The following is a 20,183-nucleotide window of genomic DNA, read 5'->3' as shown; positions in this document are numbered from 1 at the left end:
TCTTTAATGCGTTCCTGGCTCCTGCTAAACCTTTCCTTGTGCATTGTTGTGGCTTATCTGCAGCTCCTCTCTCCCAGTCACCCTCAGGCTGCCTCATGCTGCCTCATGCTGCCTTTGTCCGCATGTTCATGATCAAAAGGTCAGCCCTTCGTCTGACTGGAAATTCAACAAAGGGAGCACGCTGCCAGGGAGGCGTCCTGAGGAGAACCGGGAGGTGATGAAACCAAGGGGAGAAGAAGGCTTGGAAGGCGAATGTAGCGAGACACTGCCCGATGACGAGCGTCGTTTGGCTAAGGCCGCTTGATCGATAGTCATATGTGGGCAACTAGCAAAGTAAACAAGCGTCTGTCAAAACTGGTGGGTCTGACTATTGTATAGTATTTGCTCACAAACAGGAAAGAAGCACTCGCGCGCGCACACACACACACACACATCTAGACACAATTGCACACCTAAAGAATTCCATACACAGAGATCAAAAGAGGCATCATGCACACAGTCCCACATACATACATTAGCCCATGAACATGGACTAACATGCATGCAATGTTAATAAGTGCACCTAATTCCTGACATTTTTAATCAAATTAATTCATTGATCCCAGTATGTATGGGAATTATGTTTTTTTTTCTTCAAATTTTGATATTCTCATTTCATTTATACTGCCATGATGTAAGGCTCCAATGCTTTTCGGAATGCCCTTAATTAGGAACCACGTGTGAATCAACATACATTTTATCGATATTATGTTAAGCGCTGCAAACATGCGCCCGCATATCTGCAGCGCCTTCCTGCCAATAAGACCAAAGGCATCTACACATTCAAGTTCATCGTAAATATTCATATAAATCTTTTTGCGACAGCAAAACCCAAACCTTCATTCATCGCATCAGGATTGGCATCATTTTACCCTTGTAGATGGGATTTACGAAAATCCCTTGATGTTATGGAAGGGCTCATTGTGCAAGAGGCATAACTATCTCACACCTGAAAGACCTAGTCGATGACCTGGTTGATTGGAGAGAGTTCATGACCATTACCGTTCCCAGATGTCTGCACACCACCCTGAATGATGCAAATGGTGTTGTATTTTATGTATAGTAAACAAATACTTTTCCACTTAAGTATATCTTAATCTGTTTAATCCCATTTTTTAATTTCCTGAATCCCTCATGCCTTGGCTATGACCCTCTATGGTTTACGGTGCATTTTGCACATTATCCCTGTGAAGATGTATGTGGAGTGTAATTGGTAAACTGTGGCACCCAACATTGGCCTTGATTAAGAGTGTGGGGCCAGTCCGGTGATAAAAAAATCATACATAAATTTACCGATCCCAGTCAATAAAACCGACTGCAGAATCTGCAAGTCCACTTGATTGCAAGAATTTACTGGGTTGTGTGGAATCGAGATTACCAGTTATGATTTTTTGCACCCAGGTTTTCCTCACACAAACGGTTTTAATGGCTGGTCCTACTGTGCATGTGTGAAAAAACCCAGTTAACAGGAAATTACATAAAACAGCAGGAAGTATGCCACTTCTTGGTGCTACATCCAAAGTAAGTGCAGAGGATAGCCAACTGTCAACATCCTTGTGAGTTTTAAGCAGCCAAAAATGTGTTCCTTAAGAGCCAGTTTCATTCCTTAAACCTGCTAGTAGCCATCTTGTGGGTTGACAGTCCACTACAATCAACTAAAAAATTTCCACCCACAACATCAGTCCTGCAAAATTCCTAATAGGACCTCTCAGAGACTCAGCAAATGCAAGTTTAGCGAACCTAGATTTTAGATACCTGGAAGAGGAAGTTTTCAGAGAAGAGCTCTGGCTAATAGGCCATTTGTTAACTAAGACCAGTGATAACACCAGTGCAAACTCCTGACAGCATGTCACCCAAAAGGTGAAAGCAGTCTCTGCACACAGCTATACAGTCAAAGACTGCAAGAAAATGTTTCAAGACGTAAAATGTGTTGTAAGGGAACTACTTGCTATATATGGATGTGAGACCCTTGTTATGGGGTGAGGATCTGAACCAGAATAAAGTTGATCCCCTCAGAGTAGCAGGTCTGGACTATTGTCTGCCTTACGAGGATCAAGGGAATGAAAGCTAGAAGATTTGAGGATCCAGGTGAGTGTCAGACATCGTCACACTGTTCATGTCCATGCGCCCTTGTCATGTAAATGTATAGATGTTCCACCTGGCAAGAAAGTATATTGCTTGAATGATTGGACCATGTGCAATAAGGTATCAACTGGCAAGACATCATCCATGACAGATAGGGTAGGCAGAGCCTATAGGTGACAGCATAAGACAAATATGTGTATTCCATATCAAAGTTCTAACAGATAGGCTATTACTCAGATATATGCAAATGGTCAGGCCTGACTCATGTTATCATTTCACTGTTGTTGCATGTTCTGAGATGCGATTGTTAACTCATTAAACAATCCACTACCGTTATCGTTGCAGGTGGCACAGCACTGGAGAACTGAGTACAGTTATCTTCAAGCTGTTCACCTGCAAGACGAGCAAAAGACAAACCAGCCCCTACCAGCCCCCCATGCCGGTGACACAAACTAGTCCACAGCACAGAGAGTGGCCATGACTACACCTGGTAGCACTGATGCTGTGGTCCAGCTCTGCGGCAAGCAGCACTCAATCAACTACCCCCACTGTCACTACTGTCCAAGCTTTTTGGTCATCAACTAGGGGCAGACATAGACTGGTGCCAACTTGCATAGGAAGTGGTCAGCTAGTGCCAACTGAAATACGCCCACCCGTGGTAACCACCTCCAGCACTGTGGGTCATATGTTGGGCCAGATGGATTTGTGCCTTAGAAGCTGGTCATGTGGCACTGCATACAAACTCACATGACTCCACAGGTGACACTGACAGTGTGTAATCTCAAGTAGGCTCTGAGTGGCAACATCAGTCATCTGGTGATGGTGCATCAACAGGAGCACAGATTTGCATTATGCCTTTGTATTCAGTTGTGGTAGGCCACTGAGTCTACATTAAGGCAATATGTGGTTGACATCGCAGACTAAAAGATAAAAAAAAAAGATTTTTAACACATGAAGCATGCTTACGTAAATTTACAAGCCTTGTTGCGGATGGACATGACATATTGAAATCACTGGAGGCACACATATGTGCTTATTGTCCTGCAACAGGGACAGCTTTGGCAGTTGTCCAGCACACAGATTGATGCTCCAAGCAGCAGCTCCAGGAGCCATTCCTCACATTTTTCACATCTTCCACAGCTTCATGCACATTGTTCATGCACATTGTTCATGTTTATATGGTAAGGTGTATCTCGTCCGGATGGTAGGAGATGCGGGTTAGTGGTTTAGGTGGGTGGACATAGAGTCTGCTGTGTATCTGCCTCTGATTAGGGTTGTTAGAGGAGTCAGTGAGAGGTATGTAATGTAAGTGGGGAGTATCATCGTGATTGAGCATAAGCATAGGGCAACTTAGGGATGGTAAAGAGGTGTGATTGGAATTGGGTGTTAATATAGTGTATTTGCCTGAGTTGGGTGTGCTGGGTTGGTTATGCCGGTGTATTTAATAGATAGAAAGGATGAGGGCTTTGTTTCTGCTTGGTCGTCTTTGCTGCTTTAAAACTCACTGTTCACTGGCATGATATGAATGTGCTCTTTTATGACTAATTAAACAAGTGTACACGTGAGTTAAAAATATTTGCATATGACATAGTCTCTGATTCAAATGGTATTGGTATCTTGCTGCTATTGTCCTGGTAAAAAAAATAATCTCCCCCAAGAATGGCATGTTTTGCTCTTTTTCCTTGCTTAGTTGTGATATGCTTCTCTTTTGGTTGTATCTGGGTTAAGATTGTGCATTTCACTAGGTTTTTTGCACTTTGGTCATTATTTGCACATGCTGTTGGCAGGAGGAATGCCTTGGTGTTGATTGCTCATGGGGAAACGGTTACCATTCATCTCATAATAGCAATTTTCTATTTTCAGCATGCTTTTTACTGCTCAGTAATTCCGGATGCGCTTCCAGGCGAATTTTGTTTTACACACAATTTTATTGCTTGCTTTTTCCACATGTGAAGGAATCACATGCGATTTTACTGAAAAGAGTTGTAATCAGAGGGAGAAACATAACCGCAAAGCCATGTGGTAATTTCACTCACTCTGCACCTAAATGTGCCCTCCGTACCTATATTCCTTAAATGATGACAGAGTGAAAGATATAGTCAATTTACAGGTGGCTTTTCGTATGCCCATGTATCGACATCCTGTGGCATACTGCACAGACTTTACAAGTACACCGGGCCAAACGACCAGTGGATCTCCAGGCTAACTGGCCCCTCCTACTTAGGGTAGGTCTTGCAAGTATTGTAATTCAGATTTTTAACCTTTTTGTTTATTGCTTATAAAGTAGATACATACATACATAGAACAGATTGGTCTGTATACAATGATTCTTTGATACAGATGGAACTACTCCCCTGATAAGAAAGACACGTACCTAGCTCAACTAATGGATTATAAGATATCGATCCAAGTCACTAAGGTTAGTTACTTCTCTGCGAAGATTATTAATTCTACTAACAAATCAAAAGACATATTCTCAATTGTCAATGAGTTATCCAACCCTGATAGAGTCACATTAAAACCAGTACCATCCCAGTCACTCTGCAACTCATTGAATGTCTTCTTCATTGACAAAATTGCTAAGATCAAAACTGTCGCAAGTCCTGCATATGAGGCCCTGCCTACGGCCTCGAGAAACCTTAACTCCTTATATCAATTCCCAGTGATCAGCAGTGAAGCCTTCCTGGAACTCCTGGGCAGGATTAAATCAGGTTCCCCCACGATAGCTGTCCACCACACATTCTTAAGGAAGTGTTCACTCTAAACCTTGCCTCTGCCCTCCATCTTCTGAATAAATCACTGAAGCAGGGCCGTGTTCCTAGAGCCTTAAAAAAAAGCCACCATAGTTCCCCTTCTGATTAAACCTTGGGCTGACCCTCTGGCCCTATTTAACTACTGTCCCATATCTCTGTTTCCCTATCTGACTAAGATATTGGAATCCCATGTAGCAAAATGCTTATGCTCATTTATCGAACAATCTCAGTTCCTTGACCTTGACCAAGCGGGATTTCGTCCATCTAACTCTACGGAGATGGTCATTTTGACAGTATTGGATGAATTAAGAAAGGAAGCTGATAGGGGCACCCCTCTGGCCCTGGTGCTGTTAGATCTTTTTGCGGCATTCAACACGGTTGACCATGGAATTTTGGTAGACAGTGTCAGAGACGCAGGACTCCAGGGTCCGACCCTGGAGTCCTGCCTGCATGCCACCTCTCTTATGCAGCAGCCACACTGGCTCCCAATACCACAATGTTGTGCTTTTAAAATTGGGTGCCTTAACTTTAAATCTCTACAGGATGTGGGCCCAAAATTAATCTCCAACCTTATTAAGAGACATGCATCCACGCACAATCTGAGATCTGCCCACATGAACTTACTAGTCATTCCTCCTTATAAACGGAAGAGACTAGGTGGCAGCAGGTTCGCAGTGTTGGCTCCCCACTTCTGGAATGCACCCCTCCCCTATGAATTTAGATCCTGCACAGACTTACCTGTATTCAGGAGACTTCTCAAGACATGGCTTTTTGTTCAGGCATATGAATAGATTTACCGGGGCCAGCTACTCCTTTACTAGCGCCAAGAAACCAATCGGTGGACGTGCGCTCTAAAGATAATTTTAACATAACATGTATTCTGTTCAATTTTTGTATCCTTCCAGTAGAAACGGATAGAAACATGAACTCTCTGATTGTTCATAAGTCTTGTCATTCTTGGAGCACAATTGGACCACATCAATCATGATCATCATTGTGGCCCACAATTAAAATCATATCACTTATAAAAAGCCTTACTTACATCTTTCAGTTGTGTTTTTTCTCTAGGTATGTGAAATCTTGTCAACAAGTGCCTTTACGGGTGGTGTCCATGGGCAGTCAGTCCGAAAAAGTGGCGGACACAGATCCTTTACAGTACGTCTTTGGTTACATTCCACACAAGTTCAGAAAAATCCTCCTTTCTACACCCACTAGCATTTAAAGCATTTGCAGATGCAGCATAGAGGAATACAAGTAGCGAATGTTCATTGGGCTGCTGATGGTGGACAGTTAGACAGTTGCACTAAATCATGCATGGAAGCAGGAGAGAACATTAATCTAAAAGAATTGTACCACAAACAAGAGAATCAGGCCAGAATCTTGAACAATCAGTGCCTTTGTTGTCTCACGAAACACACAGAGTAGAAAGCATGCCACTGCGACAGCTCACAGTTGGATCTGCAGGCAAATGACCAGGTCTACTTTTAATACAAATGGAGGAAGGTAGGTGGGTAGCTGCAAAGTCTGAACTCATTTTTAGGTCTCTGCTAGACAGCTCATGTGCTCATTGGCTAGACAGCACATGCGCTGTCTCGAAGAGACGTGTTGTGTTATATCAGTTGACTCACAGGCCGCTCATCCCCTACCTTTGGTTCTCATTTTCTTTAATGCCATTTGTCATGGCAATTTGGCGTCAGGCCCTTTTCTTGTGTTTGGCCCTACCATAGCGCATGGATCAAATACAAGTCTCCTTACACTTCTCCCAGTTTGTGGAGCTATTTTATTCTTTATTTTCAAGCCCTCCATAGGAGTACTTGTGTTTTCAGGCCTTCTCCATTGTACAGATATACACATACCACTAAAATGCATGCACGTGTACATAAACAAATGCATTTCTCAAAAAGTTGTTAAAACACAAACAGCATTTATTTATTTTTTTGCACGATCCAGTGGTATTGGAGCACTCACTCCGTCCTCCGTCTTGCCTTAATGTGAACGAGAGCCGATGGTATTGGAGCACTTTAAGTGCACACCAGTTACATTTCACAATAAAACATTGATTTTTGTCGCTGATCCTGCTTCAATTAAGGTATTTTTTTTACCCCTTCATTGCAACAATGAACAACTGCCCTTTCTTTTTTCTTTTTGCAGTTTTATATAGCGCCAACTCGACCCGAATGTATTGGAGCACCAGTTACATTACACAAGGATACATTCATTTTTGGTAGGCACAGAGAGATTAAGTGATTTGCCCAGAATCACAGGATGTTGAGCTGATAGACTCAAACCTGGTTCCCCAGTTCCAAAGTCAGCAGCTCTGGCCGTTAGGCCACATCTTATCCAATCATTGCTTGCCCATCTCCCCATCCCCTTGCTTCCCTGCTTGACCTGTCCCCCCCACTACCTCCCTCATCACTTCTGCTTTAATTTTTTATTTTGTTTGTACATTTCAATGGTATTGGAGCGTTCGTTCTGTCCTCCGTCTTGCCACAGTCTCCATTGTACACATACACACATACCACAACGCAGGGGGATGCGTAAGGGTTTTGCCCAAAATCACAAACTGTTCGGCCAACCCCGAAATTCAAACCTGGTTCCCCAATTCCCCTGTTGGCAGCTCTTGCCATTACGCAATGTCCTCACTTCACTTCAAAGCTCCTTAACTGTTTCTCACTGTTACTTACACATTTGTTCAGCAAGACCCGGTCAAACCCGAATATGTACTGGCAAAGCCAATAGTTCTTGACAATGCCCGAGATATTTGCCTTGTCAGTGTAAATTTCTTTTAGCCATGTTGCCTAGCAGCACAACTGCGGTTTAGCATGGGGGAAAGTCACTGAAAAAAGCATTATGATGATGCATTGCCGAGATCTATTGACTTTGCCAATGCTTGCTTAAGTTGTGTTCATTACAGGCATGCTCAGGTTAACTATTCGACTCCTCACTCACCAGCTCAGAGTGCGGGATGTTACACCCCAAACAAACAGACCAGTGGAAACTTTTCAGAGTGCCATCGTGGAGAGTGACAGCGTGCAGTAGCTACAGCTCTCTACATCTCCAGTCCTTCAGTCCATAAGATGCATTCCTCAAAGTCAGAAAATATGGAAAAGAAAGAGCACAAATGCAGCTGAGAGGACATTGGCACTTCACAGAATTTAGTTGTGACTCAAGTTTAATTAATACCAAATGTTTTACCAAGGGCTACATATTGTGGCAAAAAAGGCACTGGTCAGGCACACTGGAGCAGATACGCGGATTGTGGAATATTCTCTGGTTTGGACCATCAAAATTCTAAGTTGGCTTAAATTCCTATTTCACCCAGTTACAAGAGTTACTGGCTGAGTAGGGAATTATAAAACAAAAAACTGGAATACTCCAATTCTGGTGTTTCACTCTCAAGACTGCCAATGCCGTGGTGGATGTGAGCAGTCAGTCCCAGTACCTTTCTAGACCTTCAGATGCTCTGTACTTGCTTATGTGGAAAAGTAATTATAACCAGATGCAGAGGAATTGGAAGAAGGGTCGGGTAGAAACACCAGCTTTTAGATTGTTTTAATACCAATTTATGCCAGCTCCACCATCTGAAATGAGCAGTAAATATGATTATTACAATAAATGCATAGTAGCTTTTGAGGGCAAAAATTAGGCAGAAAGTCAGTATACAATAAAATGTACGTTCACCACTGTAGGTTGCAGAGACTAGATGAATATGAAGGCAGATTCCAAATGGCAGAAACTGAACCAAGCATGCAGAAAGGAACATTAGAATATAAACTTTGAAAGTCTTAGTGATCAGAAACTAGAGAAAATGCCAGTAAACAGCAAAAGCGGTCTTGGGGCAAAGGGCAGGGTGTGAGCTACAAGCCCACCGTTTGAAACCCACAGTGTCCAGTCTATGTGTGTTTGGTCTCTGGTCTTCTTGTCCTATTTGCTGGCAATCATAAGCTGGAAATGCTTCCAAAAGGGTCTGAATCACATCTTGCATTGAAGAGAATAGATGCACCAGTGATGGTAGGTGAGATTATCTTAAAAAATAAAGGTTGCTCAGTTGATTGTGGGTGACACACAATACCTCAGCTTCCACTGGCTTGAATACCGCTAGCCTCTAAGATGTGTCCCAGGTAGTCTCTAGTGCATGCCTCTTGTTTGCTGCAAATAGCCCTGTATTTTCTTCCCAAAAATAACATTCACCAAATGGAAGCTGGGGACATTTCTGGTTGAGAAACCAGATGAATGTGAAGAATTATTGAAGGAATCAGGTACATTAACAACAATTAGAACATTGGGAATAACTCCATTGAAGACAATGACATGGTTCAGGGCTAATTATGGGTGGTATAAGCCATCAGCTCCAACATTCAATGTTTGTCTTTCTGTTTCTCCCTTTTTAATTTATAACATTCTACCCTCAGTGGGTGAAATGCTTTAACAGCCTTATAACCCTTCTGTCTCGGGCTACACCATTTGTTAAAGATCCGTTATAAGCCTGTACCTGCTGCTCAAGCACATATCTTGGGTTTGAGGCATTTACCAACCGGTATAGCTCCCAGCAGTTGCCTATAAGGCTATATTCTCGAATCTCCAAGAAGACAGCTCCTGGACTCTATAACCGAAGAACAAACCAAGAGAAGTCAATTGTCAAGAATAGCTCCTCTAAAGAATAAGATTCCTATGAGCTGAAGATTAGGGCTACTCAACACTGCAGAGACAGTTATGGGCTACAAGCTTCCACAACAAGCAACCCTCCCCACCACCCAAGGATAGCTTCCATGCCAACATCGGCAGGGCTCCACAACCCAAAGGCAGACAGTGCGCGGCCATGCATATGAATGCACACTGGAGGAGTGGAGCATGAGCAGGTGTACTGGGAGCACATTTGTCAAAACGTACTTGTGTACACAAACAGAATGGAGCACCATCGGGTGGGTGTTGATTATTTCTCTTCAAGAGTTCAATGTTGAAGCTGTCTCTCATGTTTGGTAGGGAATATTGAGATGAAAGTTTCACCTTGTGATGCGGATGATGAATTAATTGGAGAAATAGTAAATGTTTGTGAATTCACATCAAGTGCCTGAGGATGAACAGTGAATGGAAATGCTGGAGGATGAAGAGTAATGCAAGGTAGTGAATGCTATAAAAACAGGAAAAGCAAGTTTTCTGAACAAAACCTGATCCATTGTGAAGGGTGAACTCGTTGTGGATGATGGTACTCTGCTGAGAGGCACTCAATAGGTGTCTCTGTTGACCCTGAGGAGCAAACTCCTTTCTCTGGCTCATGAGGGTCATATGGGTATAGTTAAAACCAAAAAGAGATTACAGTTTAGTTTTGGTGGCCTAGAATGTACACGTAGACAGAGATATGTGAGAGATTGTGTTGAGCGTAATAAGAGTAATAACGAGTTTTGCTCACGAGGCAGGATCCTATGGTATGTAGGAAACGTCCAACTTACCTGTGGGATGAAGTTGCTATGAACATTGTTGGGCCTCTAAAAGGATGCTATGTTTTAGGTTACTTTTGTTCTTGGTATGTTTTCTTTCAGTAAGATTACATTTCTGGAAAAGATTTTTAAAAGAGAGAGTTGTCTTAATTCCATACTGACTGACAGCGGACCTCAATTTTGCTTTGCTGAGTTTGTGGGCTTTCTAAGGGATTGTTGTATTACTCACAAAAAGTGTTCAATTTATCATCCTAAAATCAATGGTGCTGTAGAGAAGTTAGATAAAACTCTGAAAGAATGTATTCAATTGTTCAAAGCTAATGGTTGTGATTGGAGGAAATCTTTGCAAGACAGAATCACTGCTTATTGCATTTCATCACATGTCTCCACTGGGAAAACTCCATTTGAACTTTTTAAGGGGCAGGTTCCCAATACATTATTATGTCCTAGCTAGATGAGATGGGGTAACGATATAAAATTCAATGGTCTAAGTAAGTGGTGTAAGAAAGAATTAGAGGTACAAAAGAAGAAGGAAAGTTTTTTTGATAATAAGAAAAGTTTACAAGGTAAAGTTGTTGATGATGTGGTACAAATTAAGCCACCAGTGGGCTGTATACCATGGTCAAGATTTACTCGAATTTACAAAGTAAGAAAGCTCTTCAAAATGCCTTAAAACATATGATGGCAGAATTGGGAACTTAAATAGAGCCTGACAGTTAATTTTGCATCTGACATGCTAAAAAGAATAGAAATAAAATGATCGTGTCACATTTGATAACAATGGTATGTCTCATTTTTCAAAGAAGGGTGATATAGTTTGTACTAGTCAAAGAAAGAGTTTCAGGATGCATAAACGGGCACGTTACGTAATACACTATGCAAGTTAGTATCTCTTATTAAATGTATACATTAAAGTCACATTTTCACTTCTTGTGCAATTAATTATTACATATTTCACTCATTATGCTAATTTTGTTGTTGTTGTTGTCTTCTTTGTATGTGCATTGTTTTGGGGAAATCTGCAACTATATATTGTTGTTTTCAAAAGGAAGGAGAAGTGTGATGTCCTACTAGTAGCTATGCTATTTATCAAGATCTCTGTAGGTAAGGTACAATTAACGCATTTATTCTGTGCATATAGAACGTTGATCTGGAGCTTTGAAGTGTCAGTTGACTTACTGTTGTGTGCCTGTCTGGGGTGTCTCCATTAAAGCTCCATTTCCATATGATTTCTCTGGTCATTTCTAAGCATGTTTACAACTTCCAAGGTGGATCAGAGTACAAGTGTAATGGCATGCAGCTGGTGTAACATCTTGACTGCTTTATTAGCGAAAGTTACTAGTAACTATACTCAACTTGACACCTACGGGTATCATCTGTATATTGCTTGCTGGGCTTCGGAGACAGTAAATAGAGTAAAGCAAGGCTGTCTTGTTCTGTAATGTATATTTTGGTGGTTATATAGAATACCAGAAACAAAAATATCGTGGGGCAAAATATCGTGCCAAGAATATTGAGGCCAAAAATATCCTGAACGTACATTTGTATAGGTAAGCAAAGTTTTCCTATATATAACTCCACATATATGTATCTTGACTATATATATAACTTCAAGGCATGCAGATGGGGAGTTAAGAATAGTAAATCTATACTTACCAATTTGCACTTACCTTATCGATATTTTGCCCCTTGATACTTTTGACACAATATTATTTTCACATGATATTCTACCAGTGATCCGTGTATATTTTTTGAAATCATCAATAATCCCTCACAAATTCACATTTTTGATCTATATTTCTTTAGTGCTTTTATCTTCTGCAATGACAGTATTTATTTTGGGAGCAGTTGTACATAGTGTGAACCAGACCCAGAGGAAAAAAATGTATAGTATGGCAGCAGCTAGAGGATAAAGTATAGAGTGATCTACAGCATAGTAACTATGATATAATAGGTATTGGACGGAAATTAGGAGAATCCCCATATACAACTGGATCAAGAATCTTTTTAGAGGAAGACTGCTCCCAGTCACAGTGTCAGAAGCATCTTGAACAGTAAGCTCTTCTTTTCTCTTGTGTTGTTCTCATGCGAGAAATTTGTTTTAATGGCAGGAGGAATGGCATTCCAGAATCTTAGAGCATTTCCAAGAAAGCTTACTTCAGAGTTTTATCTTTTTTTAATGAAGGGGTTTCTAGGTCAAGTGTACAGTTTGGAGATAGTAAGCACTGGGGCGTCCTTATGTGATTCCTGCCATTCCTCCCTGCTCCTGCCCCTTTCATGACTCCAAGCTCATATTCTTGTGCATCTCTGATCAAGCCCTTTTCCTCTCTACCAACCTCCCATGAGAATCTGCCTATATCCCACTGCCCCGCCCTCATGCCTTCTGTGCCACAAGCTGCTTCCCTTACCATATCCGCCGTACCACAATCTGAAGTGATTGTTGCAATTAGCCCTGTTTTGCATTAAGTGTGCACTGCTGCTCTCTATACTGTACAAGGGCTTACCCCCAATATATAGCATGCATTGCATATCCCTAAAGTTATATCACATCCACTGCATTGACCTACCTAGCCACATTATCGTCACACAATTACATTGAAAGGTAAGTTTAGGTAAGTGTAATAGGGGAATACAATATGTATACTAATTTCCTAGATGCAGAAAGGATAACTTTAACCAGTTTAGTGTTGTCACATGCGTCATTTGGCCCAAGTACCTTAGAAAAATATTCTTTTACAAGTAACACAGTACTCTGAAAACACTTGATACCTTTATTTTAGAATTGCAAATGGCTAAGTAGGTTCTGATGCATTCGACCAACTTGTTTACAGATACGTTTACAGAAACCAGTCCCTTTTCACCTTCACCTTAAATATTGTCTCTTGGCCATATTTGTTACGATCATACCCAAGTGGATTGTGGTAGTTGTAGTGATAAACATATGACATTTGCTATGAGTTCACAAAAGACTAGTTGCATGGATAATTAACTCACCCATATTTCCTTTAATATAGTCCTCTGGTGGTATAGTCCAAACTGAGGTTTATAAAATGAATATTTTTCATTTGTATTATTTTAAATTATTTTAGTGTTTTTAAGAAGACCATAATCTGTGGGGTTGCTGTAACATTACTTTCGACCAATTGTCTCAGTTGTTCGTGTATTTTCCTCAGGTTGGTTCTTTAATTGTATATGTTTATTATTTTGAGATTTATCACTGAGTTGTAGTTGACTTAATTTTTGTTCAATTTATTTCCTATTTCACTTTTATTTGCTTGATTGCCCTTGAACAATATTTAGCTCCTCATCTTTATTTTAAACCTGAAGGGTTCCATTGTCCCCATTCTTAAAATTTAGAATGGTTCTAATTGTCTCAGCCTTTTTTTTGTGTTTCCACCTCTTACTGAATTTCTCTCCCCATCTACTGCATAATATTACAATATTTGTATGTCATCTCCATGTCTTTTTTCCTAATGTTTGGCTCTTCCATATGTATAATAACTTCTCTTGATAGCCCCTGGTTGTTCCAGAATTCTTTTTTCAAGTACATATGGTGTACATGGGGTGCTTCCCACATACTTTTGGTTAAAGGGACATTTTAGAACATACACTATTTGTGTACTGTTCCATTTTAGCGCGCTATTTATCTCTTTTTCTGTTCCATCTTTTAGTGGGAAGGTGTTGGTCGTTTTTTCATTCTTGCTTAGGTTGAAGCCCCTTATCTGGGAGCAGTGGATGCTACCATAGGTTAACATGGAAACATGAAGCTAGCCTGGGTTTTGCATCACCAGGTACTGGAAGCTTGCCAGTATAGCAGAACCAAGACTGGTTCTGCTGTGCCAGGGTGCCGCGTTGTGATCTGCAGAAGATCCACGCATACGATTAAAAAATCTGCAGTTTTATTTTTCAACTTAACCCTTCCTCACATAGGCCCAGGAGTTGAGGTGTGCTCACCCTGCCCCATTATGTGCCCATTTGTTTTAACTCTTGGGACGCGAGTACCCAGTACCAGTGTTCTGTAATGGCAGCCACAACATTTTCTCCTGCTGTAGCGGCAAGCAAATCAGATGGTCTCAGTACCAGAGATCCATCTTCGAATCTGTGGTACCAAAAAGGCTGATGGAAGGAAAAGCTGGCTCAACCATGTAGCTCTGAGTACCTTTAGAATTTTGGAGCTCCAGAGGTCCATGATACAAGAACCATGGATCATTTGCAAATTAATGGTTTAGATATCTCTGTCATGTAAATTCTTCTTGTCCAATCCGAGCACCTTTTTAAACTTTAATTTCTAGAAAACTGCTGAACTGATTTACACCAAACCAAGAAATGCACAATCCTTCAAAAAAGCTCTACCTTTGTGCTAAATTTGGTGTATGTCCTTTCAGCTGTTTTTTTCTGCACAGAAAAGCAAAGCAGGCTCTGGGATTTACAATGGAAAATGGCACTTTTAAGAATCCACTTTTTCTTTGGCTGTTCTTGACAGATCAGCACAAAATATTCCATTAGGGTCCAAAATGCACAAATTTTTCTTTTTGGGAGGTTTCGTTCAGATTTGTCAAATGGTGGCAGAATTATTAGGAAAATAGAAAATGCCATTTTGTGTTGGGAGGAGGGTCACATAGGGAACCGAGATGCACACATGATTTTGCAAGTTCCTTTGATAAAATGAATTTCTCTCTAATATATGCGAAAAGTTGACAAAATGTTTTTAATGAAAAAACGAAATATGAAAATATGTCTATGTACATGCATATTTTACTGGTAAATGCACTGCTTGTTCACAAGTATTCCAGTATATAATGGGCTTTGATAAACCTAGACTTGCTGAACTGATGGTATATGAGACATAGACTCAGTTGTTTTTGATCACAATGTATAAAATGTCAAGATCATTTGATTTTGGGCATCCATTAACCTTATCCCTTATAACAGAGCATGCGTCAAAGTGCATGCAACTCGAAGGGAGGTGTAGAATGTTCTCCATCCATGAGGACTTAGGGCAAGGGAACAGATAGTTCCAGGCGCCTTACTTTCCCAAGAGCCTTGTTCGTACATCCTAAAGCAAAGATGGGGTTCCCTTGCAGCGAGGAAGGTTATTGCCAGGTTTGTGCAAGATGGGTCTGTGTCAACGGATTGTACGCTGTCTTTTGGCCTCTTCGATGCCAGGAGAGGGGTAGGGACTCATGAGGGTGGGTGACATCAGGTATTACCCCACAATGGCAGAATGGAAGCTAAGTCAGCTTGTTAGAATGGAGGAAGAGACTGTCAATCCGTGGTCTTATAAATGGTGTAATGATTCAGAGAGACAAACTAAAAGCAAGCACCTGCTCAGACGCATAGGTCACCCAGTATGCAACATTTCAGTCCAAGTAGAATCATGTGTGCCTATCTCAAAGTGCCTGTATAAGTACTTTCCCCCATCATCGTCCCTGCTACACCGAATATATTTCGATTGACAGCTGGTGTGAGTATCCAGATTCTTGTTTCCAGATACAGGTGCCTGGAGGGGAAGACACTGGGAAGATAAACCCTTTAAGAGGTGGTGCTGTACATTCTAGTTCACATTGTGAAAAATGTCAGTGTTAAAGTTTTGCTGACAATGAACAATACCTTCTTTTGTAAGTTAGAAAAACATCAAGGTCCTGTTTCACAAAGGTAATTTTAAACTTTTGTGTAGGTTTACGTTTGGTTTGGACTTCACAAATTCTGTTTTCATAGTACGTTTACAACTGCGGAGGCTCCGCAGTCGGAGCTTTGCAGTAGTAAACTTACTAATATATGGTGGTTTGTAAATTCTAAAAGAAACATAAACTTACACAGAAGTGTACATTTACCTTTGGGAATCAGGCCCAAAATGTTGTTAGTAAATGAAAAGACAAACAGTTCACTAACCTCTCAGCCCATCAGTCTCTATGAGACTCTGTGATTTCTTGTGAATAAAAATGAGATTATATTTTAATTGATAATGTATGTTTATTGCTAAGACATGCATAGGTACTAGCAAATCAATGTATTCTTTGTTCTGTAAGCTTCTTGTTTTTTTTCCTACAGAAACCCTAAATTAGCAAATCAAAGACTGAATATGAAAGTGAACAACGATACATCTCTTAGAATACAAAATATTGCTATTTTAGTGAAACAAATCAAATCTTACTATCAGGTAAGTCACTTTCTTTTCGTTTTATTGACTTTGTTAAGATCTATTTTGAAATGTTAAAGTTGTTACTCGTTACACGTTGAACATAAATGAGTGCTATAGTCAGCCTACATAGTAAATATGTTCATGAAAATTTGACATGCCCACTGTAATATATGTGTATTCACAATTGGATTCGCTGAGATAATTCTAGCATTTGGTTACATAGCGAATTGACAGTTTTGCAACTCATAAACATTTCGAATTCTGATTGTGAATATTACTAGCTGCAAATTCACAGAGACTTAACATTTCGTATGTTAAAATAGGCACCTTATCTTTAGAGTTTCCCTAATTGCCCTTTAATGTCACTGCTTGGTCAACTCCAATTTCGCCATCAAAGTGGATGTATACAATCTACAATAAAAAAAAATCTCAGACCTTGGTTGTCTGCTCCAGATTGCATGAGGTGTGCTATTAGCAATTACTGGGGCCAATTGTAACCTATGTTGCTGTCACAAACACTCTCATTTGTAAAATAGGTTTTTGCTACAAATAAAATTGCTAGTAAATCATTAAAAACCAAGACAGATTACACTAAGATAAACACGTCCGGTACTCATTCCAAAGTTAAATTGTGCTTCAGAAACTCAGTTCATGCTGAGCACTTCTTTAAAGTTTACCCACTTTTTTAATCACCTGCTTGGCTATCATCTCGAAAGTGTTACAACCAACAAACTCTTGCATCCATTGAGCGATGAACAGCTGCTGAGTTAGTCACATTTGCATTAGGAGTTTGCTATCTTATAGCTAGTTCACTGGAAACTTTGTAGGTAGATATCTTAGCTGTATCCATCAATCAATTCAACTTTATTTGGGTTCTTTAAACCATAAAAGCATATTATATAAAATTTATAAAAATATCAGTTTACAAATCAAATTCATAACAGTCAATTCTAAACTAGATCGAATAGAATGAGTTGAGAGAGCATGTTATGACAATTTCCAAAGGGAGTCTGTTGGAGTAAATGAAAAGAAGTTCCCCCGTATTCAGTCAGTCACAAAGTTAGAATGAATAACACAAAAACCATGTCACAAACGAATGTTACAAAAATTAATATAACAACAAACAGAGCTCCATTTAAAACAGGAAAAAGCAATAATACAGTTTTTGGACCTCATAAAACTCAGACCCTAAAATCACATTTATGTGAGTTGATCAAATACAGACAAAAGTGCATATAAATTTAAAACAGCGCACCCACCTTTTTCCTGTAGAACCTGACAGTATATAGGTATTCTGAAGGCCACAACCTGGCTTGTATCTGATCTCATAATACGATAGGCCACCCAATAGGATCTCACCCCTCATAGATTACACAATGGTTTAATCCATCTCCGCTTAGACCTGGTATATATTGGACAACAAAATAGGATGTGTTCAACATCCTCACTGGCATAGCTACAAAAATGACAGGGTAATAGGGTAGATTGGTGGAGCTTCCATCTGTGTGTAAATGTATTTACTAAAAGTGTTCTCAGTCAACTTTAGCTGTAAATATGTACTTGAAAGATCTTCTTCCAAAACGTGCCTGGCAATAGGTGATTTTTCCATTAATGGGTGTTGTTTTATAGTAGCTAATAACTTTATAGCAGTATTTATGGGTCCATTGTAATCTATGTTCATTACACCAGTGTTGCCCTCATTTTTCAATTTAATACCAACAAAAATCATGCAACCTCAAGCTCCCATCAAGGGTGAAATTTGGAGTCACCGACCAGACTTGCTAAGTTTATTTATCCACAATATACTCACAATATAAATGAAATAACCAAAGGACAAATCGGTTTAAAGAGCTGGACAATGACAGAGTGTTAACAAACATCAATAGACAAACTGCAGGATAATTGATATTTCACTTAATCTTATATTGTGCCACCTTCTTAGGGACAATGACATTTAGTGAAAAAATGATTTAAATTGGTTGAAGTTGATGCAGCTTTTTTCTTTGGACAGAAATTTTGGTGTAATAAATTACCATTACTTTCTCTTTAGAAGTATTCAAAGAATGGCTTCACGGTATAATGTTATCAAATTTAATGTAGTTAATAGAAGTTGGTGTATTTGTAATAATTGCAATATCTTCATTGAATACCTTGTTCTGAAATTCCTTCCCTGAAATGGTGAAAAGAGCATTATATTAATCATACCTAATTGCATAAATCAGTATATTCATAGGGATCATGATAAGGGGCATCTATGATGCTTGGTCCTCTATACCCTGAGGTTCTGTAACTGGGTCTGATTAATACATACTAAAGCTGTGGAATTTTGGTATAGAATATTGACTGTGCTCACAAATGAAAAGGAAATTTAAACTTGTGGATTATTGCCCAAAGATATGTTCAGGTGACCGAGTCAGACTTTCTTTTCTCAGCATCAAGCAGTGCAATCATGAGAGGACATCATTAAGTATATGGCACTTTCAAGTGAGCCCAAGTTCTTCCACAATGTCTTGTTGCACTGTAGGAATGAACCAATACTGTTCTGAAGAAATCAGGTCCCAGAACAGTGGGACTGGCCGATTACCCAAGATATTTTCATCTACATACATGGAAGAAATGTGATGATATTTATTATGTTAAATTTTTATTCTTTTTCTGAAAAGTGCAAAATTAGTGTGCCCCAGGTGGCAAGAGTTCTATTCTCTTCAAAACAGTCCTGAATATCAAAATGAAATAGGGGGAGTAACCTATCCTGCTATCTGTAATAGAATTTGGTTGATAGCTGAAGTTCTTTAGTCACTTCATTATTAGATAATTGAGAGAGCACTTGACATCTCCTCCTCAAGAGTGTTTGGAAGGCATAAGAATTCCTGTTGTGATTTATTGGCTTTGGCTTTATTGTCACTCTCATTTCTATGCTTCTTATTTGATGTTTTTGCCTACTCAAAATTATCTATCTTGTGTTTTTCCTACCCCTGGAGCTTCCACGGTCCACTTTTAGGGAACTGTTTTTTATTTAGGTCTCGTCTGAGACTGTGCGCTCATCAACAAAGTTAAACATTGGTTTTAAGAAGTTTGCCACTGCTATTCTATTATTAGAAGTGACATAGTGGGCATAGAAAGGCTTTCTCGCTCCTAGGAACAATACGACAATGTATAGGTTTGCTTTGCTCACAAGAACATAGTTGATGGTCCAATGGTCATTGATTCACAAACTATTCCCCAAGCTAATACCCACACCTTGATTGAATATTGTGCCCCGGCAGCTTATGTCAATCTGGACATAGGTGGTGCGGCTCAAGCAGCGGGGCTATACATAGTTGGTCCCTAGGGCTCTTCCTTGACTGCATTTTGAAGCCCAGGAACGTTGGGTATAGGTAGAGAGATCATTTGATGATGGCTGGTCCAATCAAGCTTTAAACCCCTGATGTTAGCTAATCTGCACTCTGAAGCCAGGGGTCGGATCCCACAAACCCAAATGTTAACTGTTTAAGGTTTCCTAGGCGGCCCCTTGTGAATAGAAGGCAGGGTGTCCTCTCAAATATCGACCCAGGCGGTGAGACGACAACTGGAGATCCCCTTGCTGTGTTTTTGTCCCAGTAGCCATCACTTAAAATACTGTTGTGGAATGTAGCAGAGATTTCTAAATTGCTCTCCGAGGTGGAATGGGGCAAAATCATAGATTTCCACGACAGTTGCCGCTTTCAAGAAGCATGTTGCTTATCC

The 20,183-nt window shown here is 40.1% G+C and overlaps 1 protein-coding gene across 1 annotated transcript in view; it reads left to right on the top strand.

The window, feature by feature from the left end:
• The window catches only part of CCDC88A (coiled-coil and HOOK domain protein 88A), an 888,939-nt gene that overhangs the window by 155,680 nt on the left and 713,076 nt on the right, over positions 1-20,183 (top strand). The window contains exon 3 of the mRNA XM_085612608.1: positions 16,367-16,475. Within this exon, the coding sequence (XP_085468734.1) occupies positions 16,367-16,475 (109 nt within the window). The remainder of the gene's footprint in view (positions 1-16,366; positions 16,476-20,183) is intronic.

The sequence above is a fragment of the Triturus cristatus genome, chromosome 6 (assembly GCF_964204655.1).
Source record: "Triturus cristatus chromosome 6, aTriCri1.1, whole genome shotgun sequence".
In the NCBI taxonomy this organism is placed as follows: Eukaryota; Metazoa; Chordata; class Amphibia; order Caudata; family Salamandridae; genus Triturus; species Triturus cristatus.
Note: the sequence above shows the minus strand (reverse complement) of the source record. Positions and strands in the feature narration are given on the sequence as shown.